Source organism: Solanum pennellii, chromosome 2 (genome assembly GCF_001406875.1).
Source record: "Solanum pennellii chromosome 2, SPENNV200".
Classification (NCBI taxonomy): domain Eukaryota; kingdom Viridiplantae; phylum Streptophyta; class Magnoliopsida; order Solanales; family Solanaceae; genus Solanum; species Solanum pennellii.
Genome location: NC_028638.1, coordinates 38212304 through 38230868, shown reverse-complemented (window position 1 = coordinate 38230868; position 18565 = coordinate 38212304). Strand labels below are relative to the sequence as shown.

Below are 18565 nucleotides of genomic sequence, written 5' to 3'. Positions count from 1 at the left end.
TTTTTCTCCAACTAGATGAAACTATCAATTCATATCAACAATGTCGATTTTAAATTTATGTAAATTGATATGCTAATTTTTTAGATTTGCTGCCGCTTTACTTATTTCACTTCTTAATGCATATTCAGGTATAGATTAAGTAACGTTATAGTTAGATGAATAATTATTTTGTTAAGAAAAATCAAATCTCAAAAGTAAAGGATAAAGAAAATTATGTGAGTCTTGAATGTGATATTCTATTTTTGTATAACCAAAAAATGTATAGAATGTAGAATTTGATGAAGGAGAAAGAGAATGGGTCGATGTTGGAGTAGGAAGCAGTGGGAGTTGGGAGTTTCAAAAAGAAGAAATAAGCAGGGATGTGGGGGTTTTGAGAAAGGGGTGGAGGGGTTTGAAGAAGAAGAAGTATGGGTAGGTGGGTTTTTGTTTTTTATTTTTTTCATTATAATATAGTGGGACCCTTTTTTTAAAAAAAAAAAAAACTTGCGCGCCTTCAATTTTTATGCTTTTCTTTTTCTTTTTCACGTCATCTGTTAAGGTGATATTAAATTTACTTGAAATGAGTTAAGGGGGGTAAATAATTACTCGTAAATTTAAAGTGCTAAGGTGAATTATGCAGACAAGTTTAGGGAGAATTTTATGTATTTTCTCTTTATTTTTTTCTTTTAAAAAAATGTGTAGAAGTGGCCTTTTTAATGTTAAGAAAAACAAAATGTCTTCTTTTGATTTTTTTTTAATTTTTTTAAAAAAGATAGATTCATAGTCATCTGTCTTTTCCTTTTTAGTTTTTTGTCTTCTGCTTCTCCCAAAAACCCTTCACAATTTTACTCTTTAACTTTCTCTCTTCTCAATTTTCATACATATTTGCAAGTTTAAGAAATTGAAAACTTTAATCATTGTATATTTCTTCCTCAACCGCCATTTAAGTGTGAAAAAATATTTCTTAACTTTTTTTATTTTAGTTTAATTTTTTCTAATCATATGTGAAAGACTTGTATATTTTAATCTTTATGTTGAAAGTTACTTTATTTATTCGATCATCAGTCGAGTATTTGGTGTATTATGGATTGATTTTTAATAAGTGTGGTAAACTTGATTGCTATTGGAGTTCAATAAGCTTGGAGAAATCTTTTTTTTAGAGTACCAAAAACAACTTTGGCGCCTCAAAATCAAAACAACTATGCTGAGATGAAAATGTCGATCAAATAGAAACCATTTCACTCTCCCCAAAGACAAGAATTTGATGTAAATGATTTAAAGGTTGATCCGGCTGAAAGAATTTCGATTTTGAATTTTCATCCAAACCTTCGTGATGAGATAAGGAGCGCATACAGCATTAAAGGTCCTTGTCAACCTCAAATTCATCAGTTTCCTCAAACTGATTTTTTTCGGAACACCATATCGTTTTGTTTATACGTGATTTGATGAATATCATGATTGGTTGGGATACAATATTAGTGCGGATGCCACTATTTTAGGATTTTTTCCTTATTTTCTTACATTATTTGAAATTTATTTTTTTCTAAAAGAACAGACAAAACATTACCATAAATGTTTTTACTTTTCTCGAAAGGAAAAATATAATATTCTTCCATATCTGAGTTTATTTTACTTTTCTCGAAAGGAAACCACAATGTAGTCGTTTAGAGAATTTTGTTTATGCAGAGATTTATTCTTTCAGTAGTTTTAATATTTTTCTTTTATATTAGTTTTTATATAATAATATTATGTTTTTAGTATGCGTTTTTTGTCATCTAATTCATCAATATCATGATTTGCAATTGTAAGTTTTCACATGACGCTCAATCACTTTCGAACCCAACAACTTATTACTTACCTTGTTATTTATCTCAAGGAGAAAACACTAATCATGGTAGTGATAATGTATTTTCGACTAAGAAATTTACAAATTGGCATAGAAAGAATAATTTTGCTACACATATTGGTCCACCAAATAGCGTTCATAATCGATCCAAAAAAAGTGCAGATCTCATGCGAGAATAACAATCTATTCAAGCCACAATTTATGAGTTGGATGATAAAAGTAAACAAGAATATCAGGTTTGCTAACGCTTCAATCGATGTGGTAAGACTTCTCTTGAATCAAGGTTTTGCATTCCATGGTCATGACGAGAGTTGTAATTTTCTTGAAGTTCTTTCTCGATATGCTGCTAGATGTGATGCAATTAAACCTTTTGTGTTAGAAAAAGCTTTAAAAATAATAAAATGACTTTTTATGATATCCAAAAAGATATCAATTAAACCTTTTGTGTTAGAAAAAGCTCTAAAAAATAATAAAATGACTTTTCATGATATCCAAAAAGATACTATGACCGCGTGTAAAATTGAAACAGTTAAGACTTTAATAAAGGATATAAATGGTTACTACTTAACTTTATTGTTTGATAAATTTATAGACGTGTCACGCAAAGAGAAAATAGTTATTTGTCCAAGATATGTTGACAAAAGCGGGTTTCTGATAATGACGTTTATTGGACTTGTTCGTATTAAAGATACTAATGCTTCATCTCTAAAGAAAACAATTGTAGATGTACTTCCTCACCATTCTTTGACTGTATCTTATGTATGTGAGCAATGTTACGATGGTGCAAGCAATATGCAAGGTGAATTAGGTGGTCATAAAATGCTGATTAGACAAGACAGTAGATTGGCTCATTCTGTTCATTGTTTTGCTCATCAACTTTAATTGACTCTTATTGTGATTTCTAAAAAGTGTGTTCAAGTTGGTGAACTTGTATCATTAATTTCAAATATATTAAATGTATTGGGAGCTTCTTTAAACGTGTGCATAATTTTTGAAATCTCAAAAAAAAAAGTATCTCTGAATGACATTGGATATGAGTGAACTAGAAACGCGTAGAAGGTTGAATCAAGAACTTGGTCTTGTTAAAGCCGGTGATATTCTTGGAGATCTCATTACAAGTCATTTAGAAACTTTATTAGTAGCTTTGACTCTATCGTTAATGTACTTGATACTCTTATTGTAAATGTAAATACTTTGGAAGAAAGAGCAAGCACAGCGAAATTTTTCAGAAGTTGTCATACGTTTGAGACTATTTTCTTGTTGCATTTGATGATTGATGTTTTAGAAATCACAAATGATCTTAATATGTCATTACACAAAAAGGAGCAAGATATTACAAATGTCATGATTCTAGTTAATTATTAATTTTTTTTTAGTTTTTTCTCCTTCATCTTCTTTCTTTCTTCTTTAACCATTTTTTCAGTCGTAATTTTCTTATAAAGATTGATTCGGTCAAAATATTAACAAATGCATTGTGGTCTCCCGCTCCCACACCCCTCTTTCTTCTTTAACCATTTTTTCAATCGTAATTTTCTTATAAACAAAAACTTTCTTTTTCTTTAATTAGACTCTGAAATAGTTTTGCGATATTCATAACTCAGCGTAACGTCTTGCGAATCTGTGTTGTGCTTTTTTTTTATTATTATTATTTATAATCAAGAGATTTGAAATTGATAATAACTTTTCGAGGGTTCAATTACATTTGATGTGAATCCATAATGATTTTCTAAATCCGATTTGAAGTCTTGGTGATTAGAGATGGTTGACATTTTATTTTAAGTGGATTTAATTGATTTTGCAAGTATTTTACATGAGAGCTTAAAATTACAATGGTTAGACCAGTTGCAATGGGGCGATAACGACGATGGCTGTGGTTGTTTAAGGTTAATGAATGGTGGATGCCTGTATTGTTTTGGGGAAGAAAGAAAATAAATAAGAAAAAAAAATTGAAAATACATATGTTTATGAAAATAATTAAAAAATATTTTAGTAATATTTATTTTTGTCGTTCACTCTCTCACGGACAGTGAAACTACACTCACTATGCCTGAGTTGAGTACCGCCAATAGGTTAGGCGGCTTTTGGCCATTTTCTCTTTTATAATTAACTTACATTTACGGGGTATTTGCTTAGTTTATCCTTCATTAAAATAGTAATTTTTTTCTTGATTTAGTTTAAAATTGATGTTTTTCCCAAAAAAAATGTAATTTGAAATTGGAGGAGAGTTTGGAAAATGTTTTCCTTAATTTTTGAAGGGAAGTCATTTTCCTTAATTTTGAGGAAAATGAGTTGATTTGGAAAACATTTTCCAAAACTTTTGCCCCAACCAAACATGAGAAAATTGGAAAACATTTTCTATCAATCATCATAAGAAGCATGAGGTGCAGCTGTGCAACCAACGTCAAAAGGGTCTTCAGACCCACAGCAATGCCAGTATTGAAAAACTTTACCACCATCAGGGGTGTCCATGGTGCCACCCGAATAAACACTCTCAAACTTCCTCCTTGTTTCTCCTGTTTGAACAAAGATGGAACGAAATATGATGAGTTAAGATGCGATAGCGCTCATTTTAAATCGGACAAAGTAAATGATGGATAAGAAATGGAATAACGTAGCAAGTTAATATCCTTCAGCGTAAAACAAGTAGAAGGGCGTAAGGAAGTGAGAACACAGTGTTCCTGTATTTTATTTTTCATACTAGTACAACATAAGAAATGATACCCGGTAAGGAATAAATCCAACTACCTTCCATAATTCCATTTCAAAGCGAATGCATAGACAACAGGAATATGAAAAGAGAAATCACATAATTGACATACATACTTGACTAGTAATACCAGTGGTAAATTCTGCAAAAGTTGCATTGATATTTTTCCTTTTGAAAGAATTGCTACATGAGCTGTTTACCCTATTTTATCGGAGCAGCTATTTTATCAGTGAAGTTCACTTCATACACATGAAACATCACCAGAGAGATATTAGTTCATCTTAAGATCTAATGCTCTACTATCCTATTTTGCCTGGTCTACATCAAAAGAAGAAGATTTTAGTTGCTTACAAGAAAGGCTGGAATAAATGGATAGTCTCATACTCTATGGAACTGCGACCATGGTCCTAATATTAAAGCTGATGCATTCTAGAGACGACTCTTGCAAATCAGCACTTCATCCACTCAGAAGGAATCCTAGTTAAAACACTTGGCATGTACCCACCTGCTCCAATGGTAGATAAGATTACCTTGGAACTTGTGCGTTAACAGGTTGGACAAGATGGAATCAAGGTGCCGAGCATGTTGGTCCAGTCACCCCTTATATTAATTAAAAAGAAAGAAAGAACAAGGAACTAATCCCTTCCAGCTAAAACCAACTAATCCATCCAAGTATAGAAACACCTACAGTGAAAGCTTCTATATTTGTTCTCTCCTTCAGTTAAATATTTATTCCTAAAATTTAATGAAAATTGAAGCCAAAAATCAATATCATGTGAGCTTTTACCTAAAGAAAGAACAGAAATAAAATAAACTGATTGGTTGAGCATAACAAAACTGTAGGGAATCAGAATAGAAAAGTTCTTCATTGAGCAGGGCAGGCAAAACTAGCTGTGATTAGCGAATACATCGATCTCAAACCAGTTTCATGCGGTCACATATATGCATACCCTACATTTTAAATTGGACATTCCACTACTGGATAATTAGGGATTATCTAAATCTCACATCTCTCCTACACTGTCATACAATTTACAAATCTGCTTATGTTATGAACCCAAAAAGAAAAGGGAACTGATGACAAAGGTAAAAAAGGAGAATCAGGGCAACACTGCCACCAATATCTCTACCAGACAGAACCTGCTTCAACTCAGAGGAGCCTAAACCCAATTCAATCTAAAAGCTTAGCCTTTGCCAGATAGAATTTTCAACTCAAAAAAGCCTGACAAATTCAATCTAAAAGTGCACTCCATATTCCTGTTGGACTGCTGAATTGTCCAAATAATGATGCTGCCACGACCCTCAAGTAATATAACTAGATAAGGAAAGATGAGAGGAGTCATTATCAGCAATCTTAAGTATTAGTCAGTGGTGGTTAACTAAGCTGCTATTAATGGAAACACTAATGCCAGTTAAAAATATTCTCAATTTGACATGTTCAGAGAGTAGGCATATTATAAGAACTTGACAGCTCTTAAAAGAGTCTGCGAAAAACACAATGTATCCTTCTCTCTTTGTCCAATTTTATTAGCCATAAATTTGCCGGACACGGTCTTTAGGCATAGAGATAGAGTATCATACAGTACTTCAATCTGAAGTCAGACCACAACTATAGATAAATATTGCAATAATTACAGAGACCTTCGCTCAGGTTTGGCTTGGTAACGGATATAATATCTCAGATAGTCACTCAACTATGAGTTCTTCTCTAGGACCTCAACTTTCTTAACATGCCTTGTGTTTTACGATATTATGCTTACCTCTCTTAGTTGCTTTAAATTTTTCCCAGAAAAATCAAAATATGGGAGACAACGATAATAGTGTAAACCACAAGTTAAGTTAGTGTTACGGAGCCAAACCTGAAAGGAAATGTCTGCAATTATCCAAAAGTACTACCTACTATTACTACCTTTGAGTAACCTAAATGGAGATGGGATTTTAGTGATATAAAGGTGACAGTGTAATGAATTTGTGATTTACTAAGGTTTACTGCTTTAATTTTCCTTTCCCATAATTAATGTCCAATAATTGGAAAACTTGATACTTTAGAGAAAAACATAGATTTGTAACTATAGGAATTGCAAAATAAAAGCTTTTATCTACCTATTTTGGCATTATGACATTCCTTTGCAATACATAGTATTATTACTCACCCTTTTAGCTACAGAATACGAATTCAAACTAAAATAATTAGAAATTTTCAAAGACAGTGAGACTTGACCTATATTTTACAAAACATTGAGAAAAAGGTACCTCCAAAATGAGCAGTGTGGTAACGGCAAGCACGAGGGTGATTGAGCAAAGGATTGAACTGGGCCTTGCAATTCTTGCAAGTGCGGAGATTCTGTGTTTGTTTCTCAGAGCATTGAACTGACAATCTCGTTAGGCGCCGTTTCCCCAAATCAATAATCGAAATTGTGGTTCGATTTAGATGAGAGGTTGAAGAATTAGCATAGGGGATTACAGGATTTGGACATAATTGGGTGGACATGGCCATGAACATTGAGCTATAATGACAAACAAAGACACAGGATTTTAGCAATGAAATCTCAGAGGCTTAGCGGGCCTTGCCTACAAACTTATGTTTGGCCGTCCGATCCTTTTTGTCTCTCTTTTTAGTACTTAGTACTATAATTTTTTTATTTGGTTATCTAGCTAAGATTTTTAATAAGAGATTTTAAATTTAAAGGCATAAATTAGTGAAGGATTTATTACTGTATGTATATAAAAAATAACTTTGCCAAAGGGATTTGAATGGACCCCTAATACAAAGATGGCTCCGTTTTTGCCCATTCGGACTTTGATACTTATATTAAAGTTGATTAATTTTGAAATAAGATCTATTAAAAAAAATACTTCATGTAAAAATACTTTTCTTGTTCAAATTTAAACACAAAATCTTTAATTAAAAATAATAATAATCTCATCGGCCGTTATTTTTTTTTTTAATTTTTTTTGGGTACAACTACTTGATTTCGTCATTTGTCTCGGTGTTAATGTGATAGTTTCTTCACCCAATAAAATTTTCAATGATATTTACTTGCTCGTACATTTTTTACGGTAAAAAAAAATAACAATTGGAGTCTTACGGTAACGAGTTCTAGATCATTTCCAATTATAGTGTGTTACTGTTAATTTCGCAAGAATACTACTGAACTCGTGTAGGTTTATTGTGTTGGTCCCACCAACTTCTAAAGCAAATAAAATTCAAGAAAGTAAAAATATAAAAATCACCAGTCTTTTCATAATTTCCTCTTTATCAAAATATAATAACTTCAGTTTCGCAATAGAAACCTTCATATATTATAATCAATATGCTCAATCTTTACATTAGTTTTTGAAATGTTGTGTTCTTAATTTCCTTCAGAATTTCTAATGGAAAATCGGCGTTATCCTTATAGTTAACAGCTATTATTGGTGACACACTCCTAAAAAAAGGGCATCTGTTGCTTTATTTGTTTTTGATTTGGTGCTAATTATTTCCCGTAATCTTGAAGACAACTTCGTGGCATTACTGCAGCCGATCTAATTAGTTGCCTAATTGGTGAACTAATTAGTGTGTATCAAAAAAAAATATTCTCTATATAAGAAGTGAAAAATTAGACACACATTGAAGCATGCAAATTGAGAAAACTCCTCATTATTGCTTCCTCTTGGCTACGTTATGTTAAAACCTAGGTAAAAATGGCCTTTTCAACTAGTATTAGTTATCCAACCATTATCAATATTCTATCAAGGAAATGTAGGATGATCAATAAAAAAACTATCACACATCAGAGCTTCAGAGCACTAAAGACGAAGGTATTTTGTTTTACTATTATCGCGTGCGCGCACCGCTAAAAAAACACTATTTTCTTATTCAGTGATTGTTTTTACAGATATTTTGATTGAATTAATGAAAAATAATAGTAATATCTTCATACAGAAAATTAGGAAGTACTTTTTCATTTATTTCAGTGAGAATCTTTTTCGCCCGTGAGTTTTCAATGAAAACGAGGAAAAAATCATGTTTTATAACACAAACTTATCACTGATTCTCGGTGGAAAAACCTTTGTTTTTAGTAGCGGCGGTGCGTCTATCTACGTTTATTGGGAACTTGTTTAATTTGGTGATGATATGTCTTGATTTTGAAGTTGAAAAAAACGGCAGGGAGATCATGGCATGCCCATTCACAAGTTTTGAGGGAAAGAGTAGAAAAAGTGAAGATCAAAGAAAGATTGGAGAAATCTTTAACATGTAAGCAGGGTTGGAATTACTACTCAACTACTACAACTAGTACATGTTATGTCAAGAAACACAAGAAAAAAAAATAGATTATGTATCTCAAATTGTTGAATTCTTCTTCATGGTAATTTGTGGTACTCTTAGTTTCACTATACTTTGGCTGAACTCTTTGCCTCTACCTCACCTCTATTCTAATTCATAATTTGAATCTTTGAAAATGATTAAATAGCTCTCCTTTTCATCGATAATCTCATACCAATCAATCAAATATTATATTGTTTCGAGCACTTCTTATAAAAATATAAAAAATTTAAATCTTCATAAAACAATCAAGAGAAGCGTTGAAAAGCACTTCTAAATTTGACGAGAATTTAAGGGTGTATTTATACAAAACAATACAATACATTATCAAATACTTTCTTTGTTCCAATTTATGTGACTTGCTTTCTTTTTAGCAAGTTCCAAAAAAAAAATAACACGTTTCTATATTAAGTAATAATTTAACTATAAATTTTTTATCTTACTCCTAATGAAATAATTTACGACCACATAATTTTCCATCATTCATTTTGGATCACAAGTTTTAAAAGATTTTTTTCTTTCTTAAACTCCGTGCCGAGTCAAACTATCTCACATAAAATAAAAGGAAGAAATTAATATGTAACAATCATCCTTACAAAGTATAAAAAGGTGTATTTATGTTAGAGAAAATGGTTAAATGAGTCTCCAATTTATTATTGGATTTTCAACTACACACTTTTAACTTATAGAAATCTTATTAACCCCTTGAATTATTTAAAAATGAGATTTTTACCTCCCTAAATGCTTATGTGGCAAGTGACTCTTTGAGAGAGTGAAGATAAAAAATAATACTAAAACTTTATTTTTAAAATTCTTTTCATTTTTTTTTCTTTATTTGTTTTATCTCATCTCTTTTCTTCTTCTTCTTAACAACTTAGTAGAGCATTCATAGTAGCCATCAAATTTCACCATCACGATCCGAAAACATATCATCAATTACAATACCTATTAACATATTATAATTTTAGATAGAAATCTCTTTCCTACTCTCCATACAATAAAAAATTATTAAGTAAATTACTTTACCCCCATTTTCAAAATCAACTATTAGCCATTAAAACACCATTGAAATATCATTTTGAAGCTATTGTAACTATTTTTTTCAGTTAACAAAATTCATTCAAACAACTTAATAATGTTAGGAATCTCTTTAAAATTCTCAAAATATCCTCATAGAAAAAGATTTTGACCAATAATTTAATTTTAGGTCATTCCTCTTATTCAACTCTTGCTTTTGCAAAATTGTCGAGGAGAGTTGTCATTCATATAATTACCATCATAATTTTTTTCACTTCTCAAGGTTTCTACTTGTGGCTCTATGGTAAGATGAAATTGAAGAATGGAAGAGGAAGTGAAAGAAATAAAAGTAAAAAGGAAAAAAAATAAAAAAAATAATTAAAAAGAACAATAAATTACACGTGTCAAATGCGTGAATTACACTTATCAACATAAATATGATTGTGACTTTTTAGGAAGGTAGTAATTTATATTTTAAATAATTCAAGGAGTAATATGACTCCCATAAAGTACAAGTGCTTAGTTGAAAATTCGATAATAGATTGGAAGCTCATTTAATTATTTTCTCTTTATGTTATACAATATGAGTTAGAATAACACCTAATAACCATCCAAACAAAAATCTAAATACGAAATAATAATTTAAATCAAATTTAAAAATATTTCCTAAAAGAAAAATAATTAAAATTTTTAAGACTTCATATTTATTTTGACTTTAGACCACTAATTAACTCGAGTCAGCCGCTCGAATAAGGCAATCATGAGTGCTGTGAATGTTACAAACATCACCGTGCTAAATAATCCGTCATCGTTCCTTTCGCCACTGAAGTTTGAAATCACTTATGACTGCGTTAATGCTCTCAAAGAAGGTGATCTAATCTCTCTTACTTCATTTTTTCCGTTAGAATCTTGTAATTCGTCTGTATTAGTATGGTTTTTTTCTTCTTTGATTATATCATCTCGCAGACATGGTTAGGGTTTTGTTTTTAGTCATAAACGGAAGTTGTTTTGCAATGTCTTTAATTCGTTGATAGTTAATCATCAATGAATTGTTTACTATCTATTGAACTTTTTTTCATAAATCCTTTTGTGCTATAATTTACTCCTGTTTGGCTGGTATAATCTCGAAGACCTAGTGGCTAGTTATTGCCTTTTGTATTCAGAAATCTGACTCTCAATTTTGTTACATTGTTATCGACTCAGTTGATAATTGAAAGAAATTAGTTGTTTCTAGGTAAATATAGCTGAGAATGGAGAACTTTAGATTTGTACATCCTAAATTTCTGTTTTTTCTAATATTCCAAAAGTAGATATATGAAATGGTTATTGTGCCTATAGTGTGTTAACTTTTTTTACTTTATTGGAGAGCTTGTAAAGGATTCTATACAGCACTATTTCTGACTTATATTAATGAGATAACGTTAAAATTAAGCTAGCAGTCATCATATATCATAGGTATTTGTCCAAAGGATCTTAAGAGCTTTTTTTTGCATTTTTCGCCTTTAGTAACTCTGAGGATTGTGCCACAATCAGTAAAACATCAGGAGTCCTGAGAATAACTTAGTGTTACTCATGGAATGGAAGTGGGCTTGCTGTAAGTATTTTTTTTCAGGTTATTAATCAGTAGCCAGTTGGATAGAGGAACACATGCGCCAGTGGCCAATGTAACTCTTAAGCAACAGGTTCATTTTAACCCAGTTTTTCGATGCGGAGCGCCAAGTCACGTAGAAAACTCACTAATATCTCACCAAAATAGATTTGAACCCAACCTATGGTTCAGAAGTAAAATGATAAGTTTGAAGAAACTTTTAAGGTCTAACATATCAAGTTTAAATCATGGATCTGCCTCTACACTGTGCTGTAGATTTCCTGAAGGTCATAGTTTCATGAATTTTACTAGAAAGACGTGCTAAATTATTACAAGAATAGATATAAAATGTATTACATGATTTCAGCAGATATTTCCTCTTCCATTTCCCATAAGGTTGCACCTTAATCTTATGTCTCACTTTCCATGCATCCTTACGGTTGCTGAATAAAGCAGTTCCGTAAACCAATTAATTGGAAGTTTTCTGTGCAGTTTAGTTATCTTAGTCATCTGTTGTAGAATATTGTTCACATTTTGATTTCTGAAGCCTATACTGCTTCTTGCGTGCCTCTGCATTTTATTTTGTTTGCAATTACTCCCTTTGCTAGATGATCTAACTTAGACCATTTACATGTAACACAAGAGCATTTTAAGTTGGTTTATAGTAAAGATTTCACATTGATCGAGAGTACTTACAGTACTACTACTGCTGAAAAACTCTTGACACTGTTTAGTACCATGGGACATCTGTTATTGTTATAGCATCCTATGCTCCTCTTTCGTTTCTTCAGGGGAAGCATAGAATCAATGAACTTATCTCTGTATTTTGTCTTTGGTCATGTGTCTTAACTATATAAACTCTTTAAGATGTTGGCTTTGGAAGGCAATGTACTTAATAGTTTAGCAATTGGTTGGAAAACTTCTATTCCAGCTGAAGTGCTTACTGATTCTAAATTTTCTAGAGGCGAGGTTTTCTCAATTAACTGTCGTATTTGTTGACAATATGAATACTTCTGTGAGTTTTGAGAAGTAACTGGAAAAAGATCCTTCTTTGTTCTTCTTCAAGGACACGCTATTTATGACATACAAAAGATTGTTTCGAGGAACAGTTAACTGCTATTATGGAGTTTTTACTTCATATGCATACCTTGGAAATTCAGATTGTTTCTTTCTTGTGGTATGACACAAACTGAATGAAATTCAGATCCAATGACTACCCCAGTGAATTCTGAGGCCTTAAGTGATAATTGTGTAATCCTTAATGGCGACTTTCTAAAAAAAAGGTAGTATTTTTTTTGTTCATTTTCTCTTTTTGGGACTAGAATTCTAAAGAATCATATTTGAACTGTAAATGCTTTCCTAGTAAAGATACATGGGTCCATTCTTTGACAGTAACACAGGAATGCTCCCACCAAGTTGACCTTCTTTCTGCGAGATGTTGTTCTAGAGTGTATCTGAATTTAAGCAACTAAAGACATGTTGCTCTTTTCTTTTAAAATAGGAAGTATTTGTATGTTTGTTTATTGAACAGCTTTACTCAGTTTCTTTTGCCTTTACATGCAGATTTGGAATGGAAACTCATCTATGTTGGATCTGCTGAGGATGACACATATGACCAATTACTAGAAAGTGTGTTTGTTGGTCCTGTCAATGTTGGAGGTTTCCGCTTTGTATTGCAGGTATCATGTCGTGGCTTATCAAGTTAATTAAGTTTTACTATGTCTAATGTCTTTCTGCTGATTGGATTTGTGTAATGTTTTCCTTGTTCTAATACTAGGCGGACCCTCCAGATCCTGCCAAAATTCGTGCTGAAGACATACTTGGTGTCACTGTGCTCCTTTTGACCTGCTCCTATGTGGGTCAAGAGTTTGTACGAATTGGCTACTATGTGAACAATGATTACAATGATGAGAATTTGAGACAACAACCTCCCCAAACGGTTAAAATTGACATGCTTCAAAGGAACATACTAACAGACAAACCTAGAGTAACAAAGTTCCCTATCAATTTTCACCCCGAAAACAGCGAGACTGGAGAGCAAGCCGCTGCCCCTCCACCTGATGATAATACGGCTGAAGCAGATGGTTATGAAGAGTGACTACCTTCAACTAGGAATGGATCAGATGAGGGTGGGGCCTAACTGTTGGAAGGATGTTAATCTTTTGCGCAACTCCTAACCTTTTAGTTTGACATCGTTCTGTTGGGCCACCATCTCATCCTCAATCCTAATACATGATCGTTATCCTCTTTTGGTGATGTCTTCATCTATCCAGTGGAGCTATATGGAACTGCGTATGAACACTAGTTGCATTTTGTGGCTGTTAATGTGGTTGTTTGGAGGAATGGTGTCGAAATCTCTACTTATATGGCACCAACCATCTTTAGCTTTACAGTAAACTCCAAAATGTGAGTTCAGAAAATTGTTGATTTTAGTTCTGTAAACTAATAGAATCGTGAGGTTTTAGACAGTCGGGGAACATTTTATGCATTTATCATATTTTTGGCTGGCAGCTTGCTGAATCACATTTCCTTGATGGTACTCATTTATGATGAACTGCACCATTTATGGTGCCATTACATTTTCTTTTGTTCTGATGTATGCTAGTCACCTGCACAATGATACAAATTAGAACCGTTTTCCCTTACTGATGTATACTCAGTTTGATTACTTATACAAATTAGAAGCAAGGTATTGTCAAATCACAACAACATGAGCATATGGTAATATGATGGTGTTTCCATTGCACTCTACCACTTGGTAAATAGTACGGGTCTTACATGATTTTGAAGGCAATGAAAGAGGTAGTCTAGCGGAATCCCTCAATTTCTACAAGCAAATATCACGCGATAGACCCAACAAACAAAAAATCTTAACAATAACACAGCAAGCATACCTTCAAAGATGAGCAGTTGAAGAAAGGTTGTTTCTGTGTATGTAGTCATAACATCTTCAGAAATATAACTTAGAAATTTACTTCATTTTACAGAACAGATTTGACAAAAGGTTTTGAAATGCATGTCATATCTTTGCCATGCACTAACTAGAAAAACAAAGCTTTAGATCCAACATCCAAGTACAAAATTGCTCTCTCAGATCAAAAATTGAAAAAAGAAATTCGAGATTTTGGGTGACATCGTTGGGCAAACTACTAATTCCAGCCCCTATCAGACATGTAGTTCCTTTTCTTCTAACGTCTTGTAGCAAAGATTCCTGCTCAATGCATATATAGCGAGATCTAACTATGTTTTTTACTTGTTTTTCTGCCTCTTCCTGGAACGGTTCCTTCTCGACTCTACAGTGTTCTCCACGGGCAGAAAGTTTTCCTTATTCTGCAATAAAATTGGAAATTCTTATTTGACTTAACAAGGTATTATATTTTTACCACGAGTAATCATATGGGCTGCCAGGGCCAGAACTTAGCGTGTACCTTATACTTCTTCTCCCTAAGTTGCCTTTTCAGTCCTTTGCTTTTCTTCTTTGATGCTGAGGGATTCTATTATTATTCATAAATTATGATTGTAAGCAACTTATGATGATATTAGGCTTTTTCACTAAGTCAAAATAAATCTTCATGCAGTCAAATGAAGATGGACAAACCTGTTCTCTAACTGGGCTATCCTCCACCTCAGGATGAATTTCTCCCTCAATTCTTCCGTCTTCATTAAGCATAAGTTTAAGCCTCCCTTCTTTCAACAACTTTACAGAGCGGGCATGCCTCTGTAAGAAATACGGATACTTAGGTTAGATCAGTCACAGCAGGTCCAAATCATGTGCATAAGTTACCGTGCATTTAAGATTCTTTAACATGGAAAGAGCAAGATTGCAGGTAGCAGTCCATGCACTAGTAACGGGGATGTAGTTTAGCACTACCACATTTACGTGGAATATGATCTGAAGAAGTAAATTCAGTCACAACTGGAAAATGAAAACAATGATACTGAATGCTTACTTTGGATTTAAGATGAGCAATTAGAGTCTGAACAGTCAAGCAGACGATTCTAGGACACAGCCTGCACTTATAAACTGATTTACATTTCAAGACATAATCTGAAGCATCACTTGGAATCTCATCCTCTTCGGGTATAGAACTTTTCTGCATAATATCTGATTCTGCAACGACCTTTTCAGACAAATAACTTTCACCATCAAACTTGGTGTCCTTTAGAGTTGTAACATCTTCATCACTCGTTGGAAGACCTATCAGTGGTAATTTAGAGAAGACTTAGAATTGAACACTTAGCCTAACATATAAATTACGATAAGAAAATCATAGTTCAGAAAGATCTTTCAGTTTCCATCTTGACATACCAGCAAAAATAGTTCTCATTCAGCGCTAACTAGCAGTTTTAAGAAGTGTTTTGGCATTCAAATAAATATCAAGAAAATCTAAAATTATGTTTCCATTATTAAATTCATTGACGTGATAGTTATAATAATTACCAAATGCCACAAGGATGTGCAGAAGATACTAAATAAAATATGAATGCGGTCTTTCCAAAATTATCAACAAGAAGCCTTAAACTTCAGAGGGAGAGAATGGCTATGATGAACACTAAAGCCAAATCTTTAATATATGGTCATCTCTCCATGAAGAATTATCAATCAAAAGAAAAGAACTGACATCTCTGATTTCATGGAATTTCTAATACATATATTGAGCAGAAACTTCAAGTTCCATATTACAGCTCAAAAGCTGTAGCTTCCAGACTAGGAATGAATTCGTAGGGCTGCAGCTCCCAATAAGTTAGACATGTAGTGACGGAATTTCACCTTACTCCCTGGCTAGATGTAAATCCACGTTCACAGTGTAACGTGTCAAATTGTTAATCTTCCCCAATCAAATGATTACCCGAGTAACAAACAGTAAGCGTTCAGAAGCAGTGTGTACAAAGTTGATCCTACAAATAAGGAATGGGGAAGTATGGCAGCTTCCACTATTATTCTTTATAATATACCTTCCTCGTTTGTGGATTAGTGCCAACACAAATATTTATAGTATACAGAAGTTGAATTTTCAAGCATAAACTCCCATAAGACTCAACTAGCAAAATTCGGGACAACAGAGTAAAGCCAACCTGATGAGTCAAGATTAACTTCATTGAAAGAGCTATCTTCACTCTCATATCCTGCAGCAAATGAAAACGAGGAGGAGAAAATCTGTTATCAGCGGTACCATGAGGAGATAGTGATTGAATTATGGAGTGGCCCAACACCCAAACTCCACTGGAATCCCTTTTACAATGCATGTCGACATTTATAACTCAACATCCTCCCACATGTAACCCCATTTGGATTCTCACAAGTAAACCTCAATGTAGACTTATGGGTGTGAGAATAGGCTTATGAAAGATTGGAATCCCTTTCACAGTCTGTGGGAAAATTTGTAACCTAATAGAGACTGTAACTTAGGCATGTTGAATAGATTCTAAAATCAAGAATTGTCTAAAGATACCCGACAAAGTTTCCCTAATCAAGATATCAAACAAAAGCTTCAGGGAATTCCCATTTCTTGAAATACCCTCTAAGCAATAAACTGTCAGCAAACAATACAGGCAAGGAGCAAATGCAGATCATCAGTTTAAACATACCCGAAGAAGATTCATTTCCCCCTGTCAGACGAGCAACACCATCATCCTCTTCCTTTACGTCATTGTCATCCTGCTCTTCCTCTTCCTCCTCCTCCTGTTCGTCTTCTGTTTCCTCCGCCTCAAATTCAGAGTCGGAGGATGAAGAGGACTGCGAAGGAGCATCTCTATCACCATGTTCAAGCTTGTAAAACCGCCTTTTTATCATTTTCTTCCACCTTTTATAACTCAACTACAAGTAATACAGAGAAATCCATAAACCTAGCATACATAGTCTGTTATTTTGCTACAAAAAGACACATTCTTATTCCTTTTTCTTTTGACCTATAGAAAGAAAACACCTACTGAATTAGATATGCAAAATAAGAGACACAAGCAACTTGGCCAACCTTATCATTCATTTACTCCCAACTGAAAAAATAGAACAGCATCCCTACTACTAATCAATTGTCCTTAATCACAAACTAGTCGGGATTGACTATCGTAACTTTTCATACAAGAGAATATAGAGAAATTCATGAATACAACCATAAAGTCGATTACTTTGCTTTACAACAACAACATATTAGTGAAATTCCACTAAGTGGGGTCAATATACGCAGACCTTACATTTAGCTCATGGAGGTAGAGAGACTGTTTACCATCGGCTCAAGGGCATCAAACCGTAGTAAAGGAAGAAGAAAGCAATGAATAAAGCATAGTAATTAATTAGAAAAGCAGTGCAAAGTCTACAAGAAAGAAACGATACCTACATATGGCAAGAACTACAAGTATGGATACTAACAAGCTCAAACTTTCAGAAGACAAAACAAAACTCTACCCCTACTAAGCTTGTACCCTAATATTCGACCTCCACTTTGCTTTACAAACAAGAAAAGTAACCTTTTCTTTCTCAAGCCCTTTCCTTTTTAACCCCAATGACATGAATTCATTTACTCCAAATTGGAACAAAGAGCAACCCTACCAGTAATCAATTAGGAGTTGGGGTTGGACTATATATAAATTCTTTATGACAATTATCACCCTCTTTTTTAATCTTAACTAGATACCAACTACGGTCGGAATTAAAACAGCTTCTAGGCTATGATTATATGAATTTGCTACAAAATCAAGAAAGTAGTTGGTGAAATTATATGATGGACATACTCAGTCGACTGTATATACAAAAGGGTTTGATGCTTAAAGAAGAAGAAAGAAAAAAAAAGACGAACCTCAAAAAACAGAAATAGCGGACTGCAATGGAGGCAGGGTTTAGCACTTACAGAGGAGGGTTTTGGTCGGGGACAATAGAAATTAGATTAGCATCCAAATGCCACATGTCCTGTTTTAATTGGGTGTATACTAACTTCTTCTCCCTTTTTTTTTCTTTAAAAAATTGTTGCTTTTTTTTTAAATATATATATATATATATATTAGAAAAACGTCAAAAATACCTCTCAACTTTATTTTATTAGTTGATTTTATCCGTTAAAACAAAGTTAATTTTATCAATACCGTTATTAATTTCACCATATATATCCTTTATTTAACGAAAAG

At 33.1% G+C, this 18565-nt stretch overlaps 3 protein-coding genes and 1 long non-coding RNA gene across 5 annotated transcripts; 2 read left to right on the top strand and 2 right to left on the bottom strand.

The window, feature by feature from the left end:
* Positions 1-4166: 4166 nt before the first annotated feature.
* LOC107010365 lies at positions 4167-7131 on the bottom strand. The gene is made up of 2 exons (XM_015209642.2): positions 6786-7131; positions 4167-4338 (listed from the first exon to the last, which is right to left on the bottom strand). The coding sequence occupies exons 1-2, from the start codon at positions 7033-7035 to the stop codon at positions 4184-4186; spliced, it is 405 nt and encodes a 134-aa protein (XP_015065128.1). The 5' UTR covers positions 7036-7131; the 3' UTR covers positions 4167-4183.
* Positions 7132-8165: 1034 nt separating this feature from the next.
* On the top strand, positions 8166-8985 carry LOC114076041. Its single transcript, XR_003576324.1, has 2 exons — positions 8166-8333; positions 8667-8985. It is a non-coding gene; the product is annotated as an uncharacterized LOC114076041 (long non-coding RNA).
* A 1586-nt stretch (positions 8986-10571) lies between these two features.
* On the top strand, positions 10572-14025 carry LOC107010368 (probable histone chaperone ASF1A). The gene is made up of 3 exons (XM_015209646.2): positions 10572-10724; positions 13007-13122; positions 13221-14025. Exons 1-3 carry the CDS (start codon positions 10616-10618, stop codon positions 13539-13541), a joined length of 546 nt encoding a protein of 181 aa, XP_015065132.1. The 5' UTR covers positions 10572-10615; the 3' UTR covers positions 13542-14025.
* A 328-nt stretch (positions 14026-14353) lies between these two features.
* Positions 14354-18320, bottom strand: LOC107009271 (cyclin-dependent kinase 11A). Of its 2 annotated transcripts, none has more exons than XM_015208579.2 (7): positions 18241-18320; positions 17033-17261; positions 16520-16570; positions 15394-15641; positions 15042-15161; positions 14872-14937; positions 14354-14773 (listed from the first exon to the last, which is right to left on the bottom strand). In XM_015208579.2, the coding sequence occupies exons 2-7, from the start codon at positions 17235-17237 to the stop codon at positions 14693-14695; spliced, it is 771 nt and encodes a 256-aa protein (XP_015064065.2). In that variant the 5' UTR covers positions 17238-17261; positions 18241-18320; the 3' UTR covers positions 14354-14692. The 2 variants fall into 2 exon arrangements, with proteins under 2 accessions (XP_015064065.2, XP_027770081.1); XM_027914280.1 differs by having other exon boundaries at positions 17778-18259.
* Between the last annotated feature and the right edge of the window lie 245 nt (positions 18321-18565).

What these genes read in the sequence shown, in the direction of transcription:
- LOC107010365 (XM_015209642.2), bottom strand. Translation starts at nt 7,035, where the DNA reads ATGTTCATGGCCATGTCCACCCAATTATGTCCAAATCCTGTAATCCCC. An exon ending in CCACACTGCTCATTTTGGAG is followed by an intron (nt 4,339 to 6,785) that starts GTACCTTTTTCT and finishes TTGTTCAAACAG; the next exon opens with GAGAAACAAGGAGGAAGTTT.
- LOC107010368 (XM_015209646.2), top strand. Translation starts at nt 10,616, where the DNA reads ATGAGTGCTGTGAATGTTACAAACATCACCGTGCTAAATAATCCGTCA. An exon ending in CGTTAATGCTCTCAAAGAAG is followed by an intron (nt 10,725 to 13,006) that starts GTGATCTAATCT and finishes CTTTACATGCAG; the next exon opens with ATTTGGAATGGAAACTCATC. An exon ending in GTTTCCGCTTTGTATTGCAG is followed by an intron (nt 13,123 to 13,220) that starts GTATCATGTCGT and finishes TTCTAATACTAG; the next exon opens with GCGGACCCTCCAGATCCTGC.
- LOC107009271 (XM_015208579.2), bottom strand. Translation starts at nt 17,237, where the DNA reads ATGATAAAAAGGCGGTTTTACAAGCTTGAACATGGTGATAGAGATGCT. An exon ending in TTGCTCATCTTAAATCCAAA is followed by an intron (nt 15,162 to 15,393) that starts GTAAGCATTCAG and finishes TATTTCTTACAG; the next exon opens with AGGCATGCCCGCTCTGTAAA. An exon ending in TTAGGGAGAAGAAGTATAAG is followed by an intron (nt 14,774 to 14,871) that starts GTACACGCTAAG and finishes ATTTTATTGCAG; the next exon opens with AATAAGGAAAACTTTCTGCC.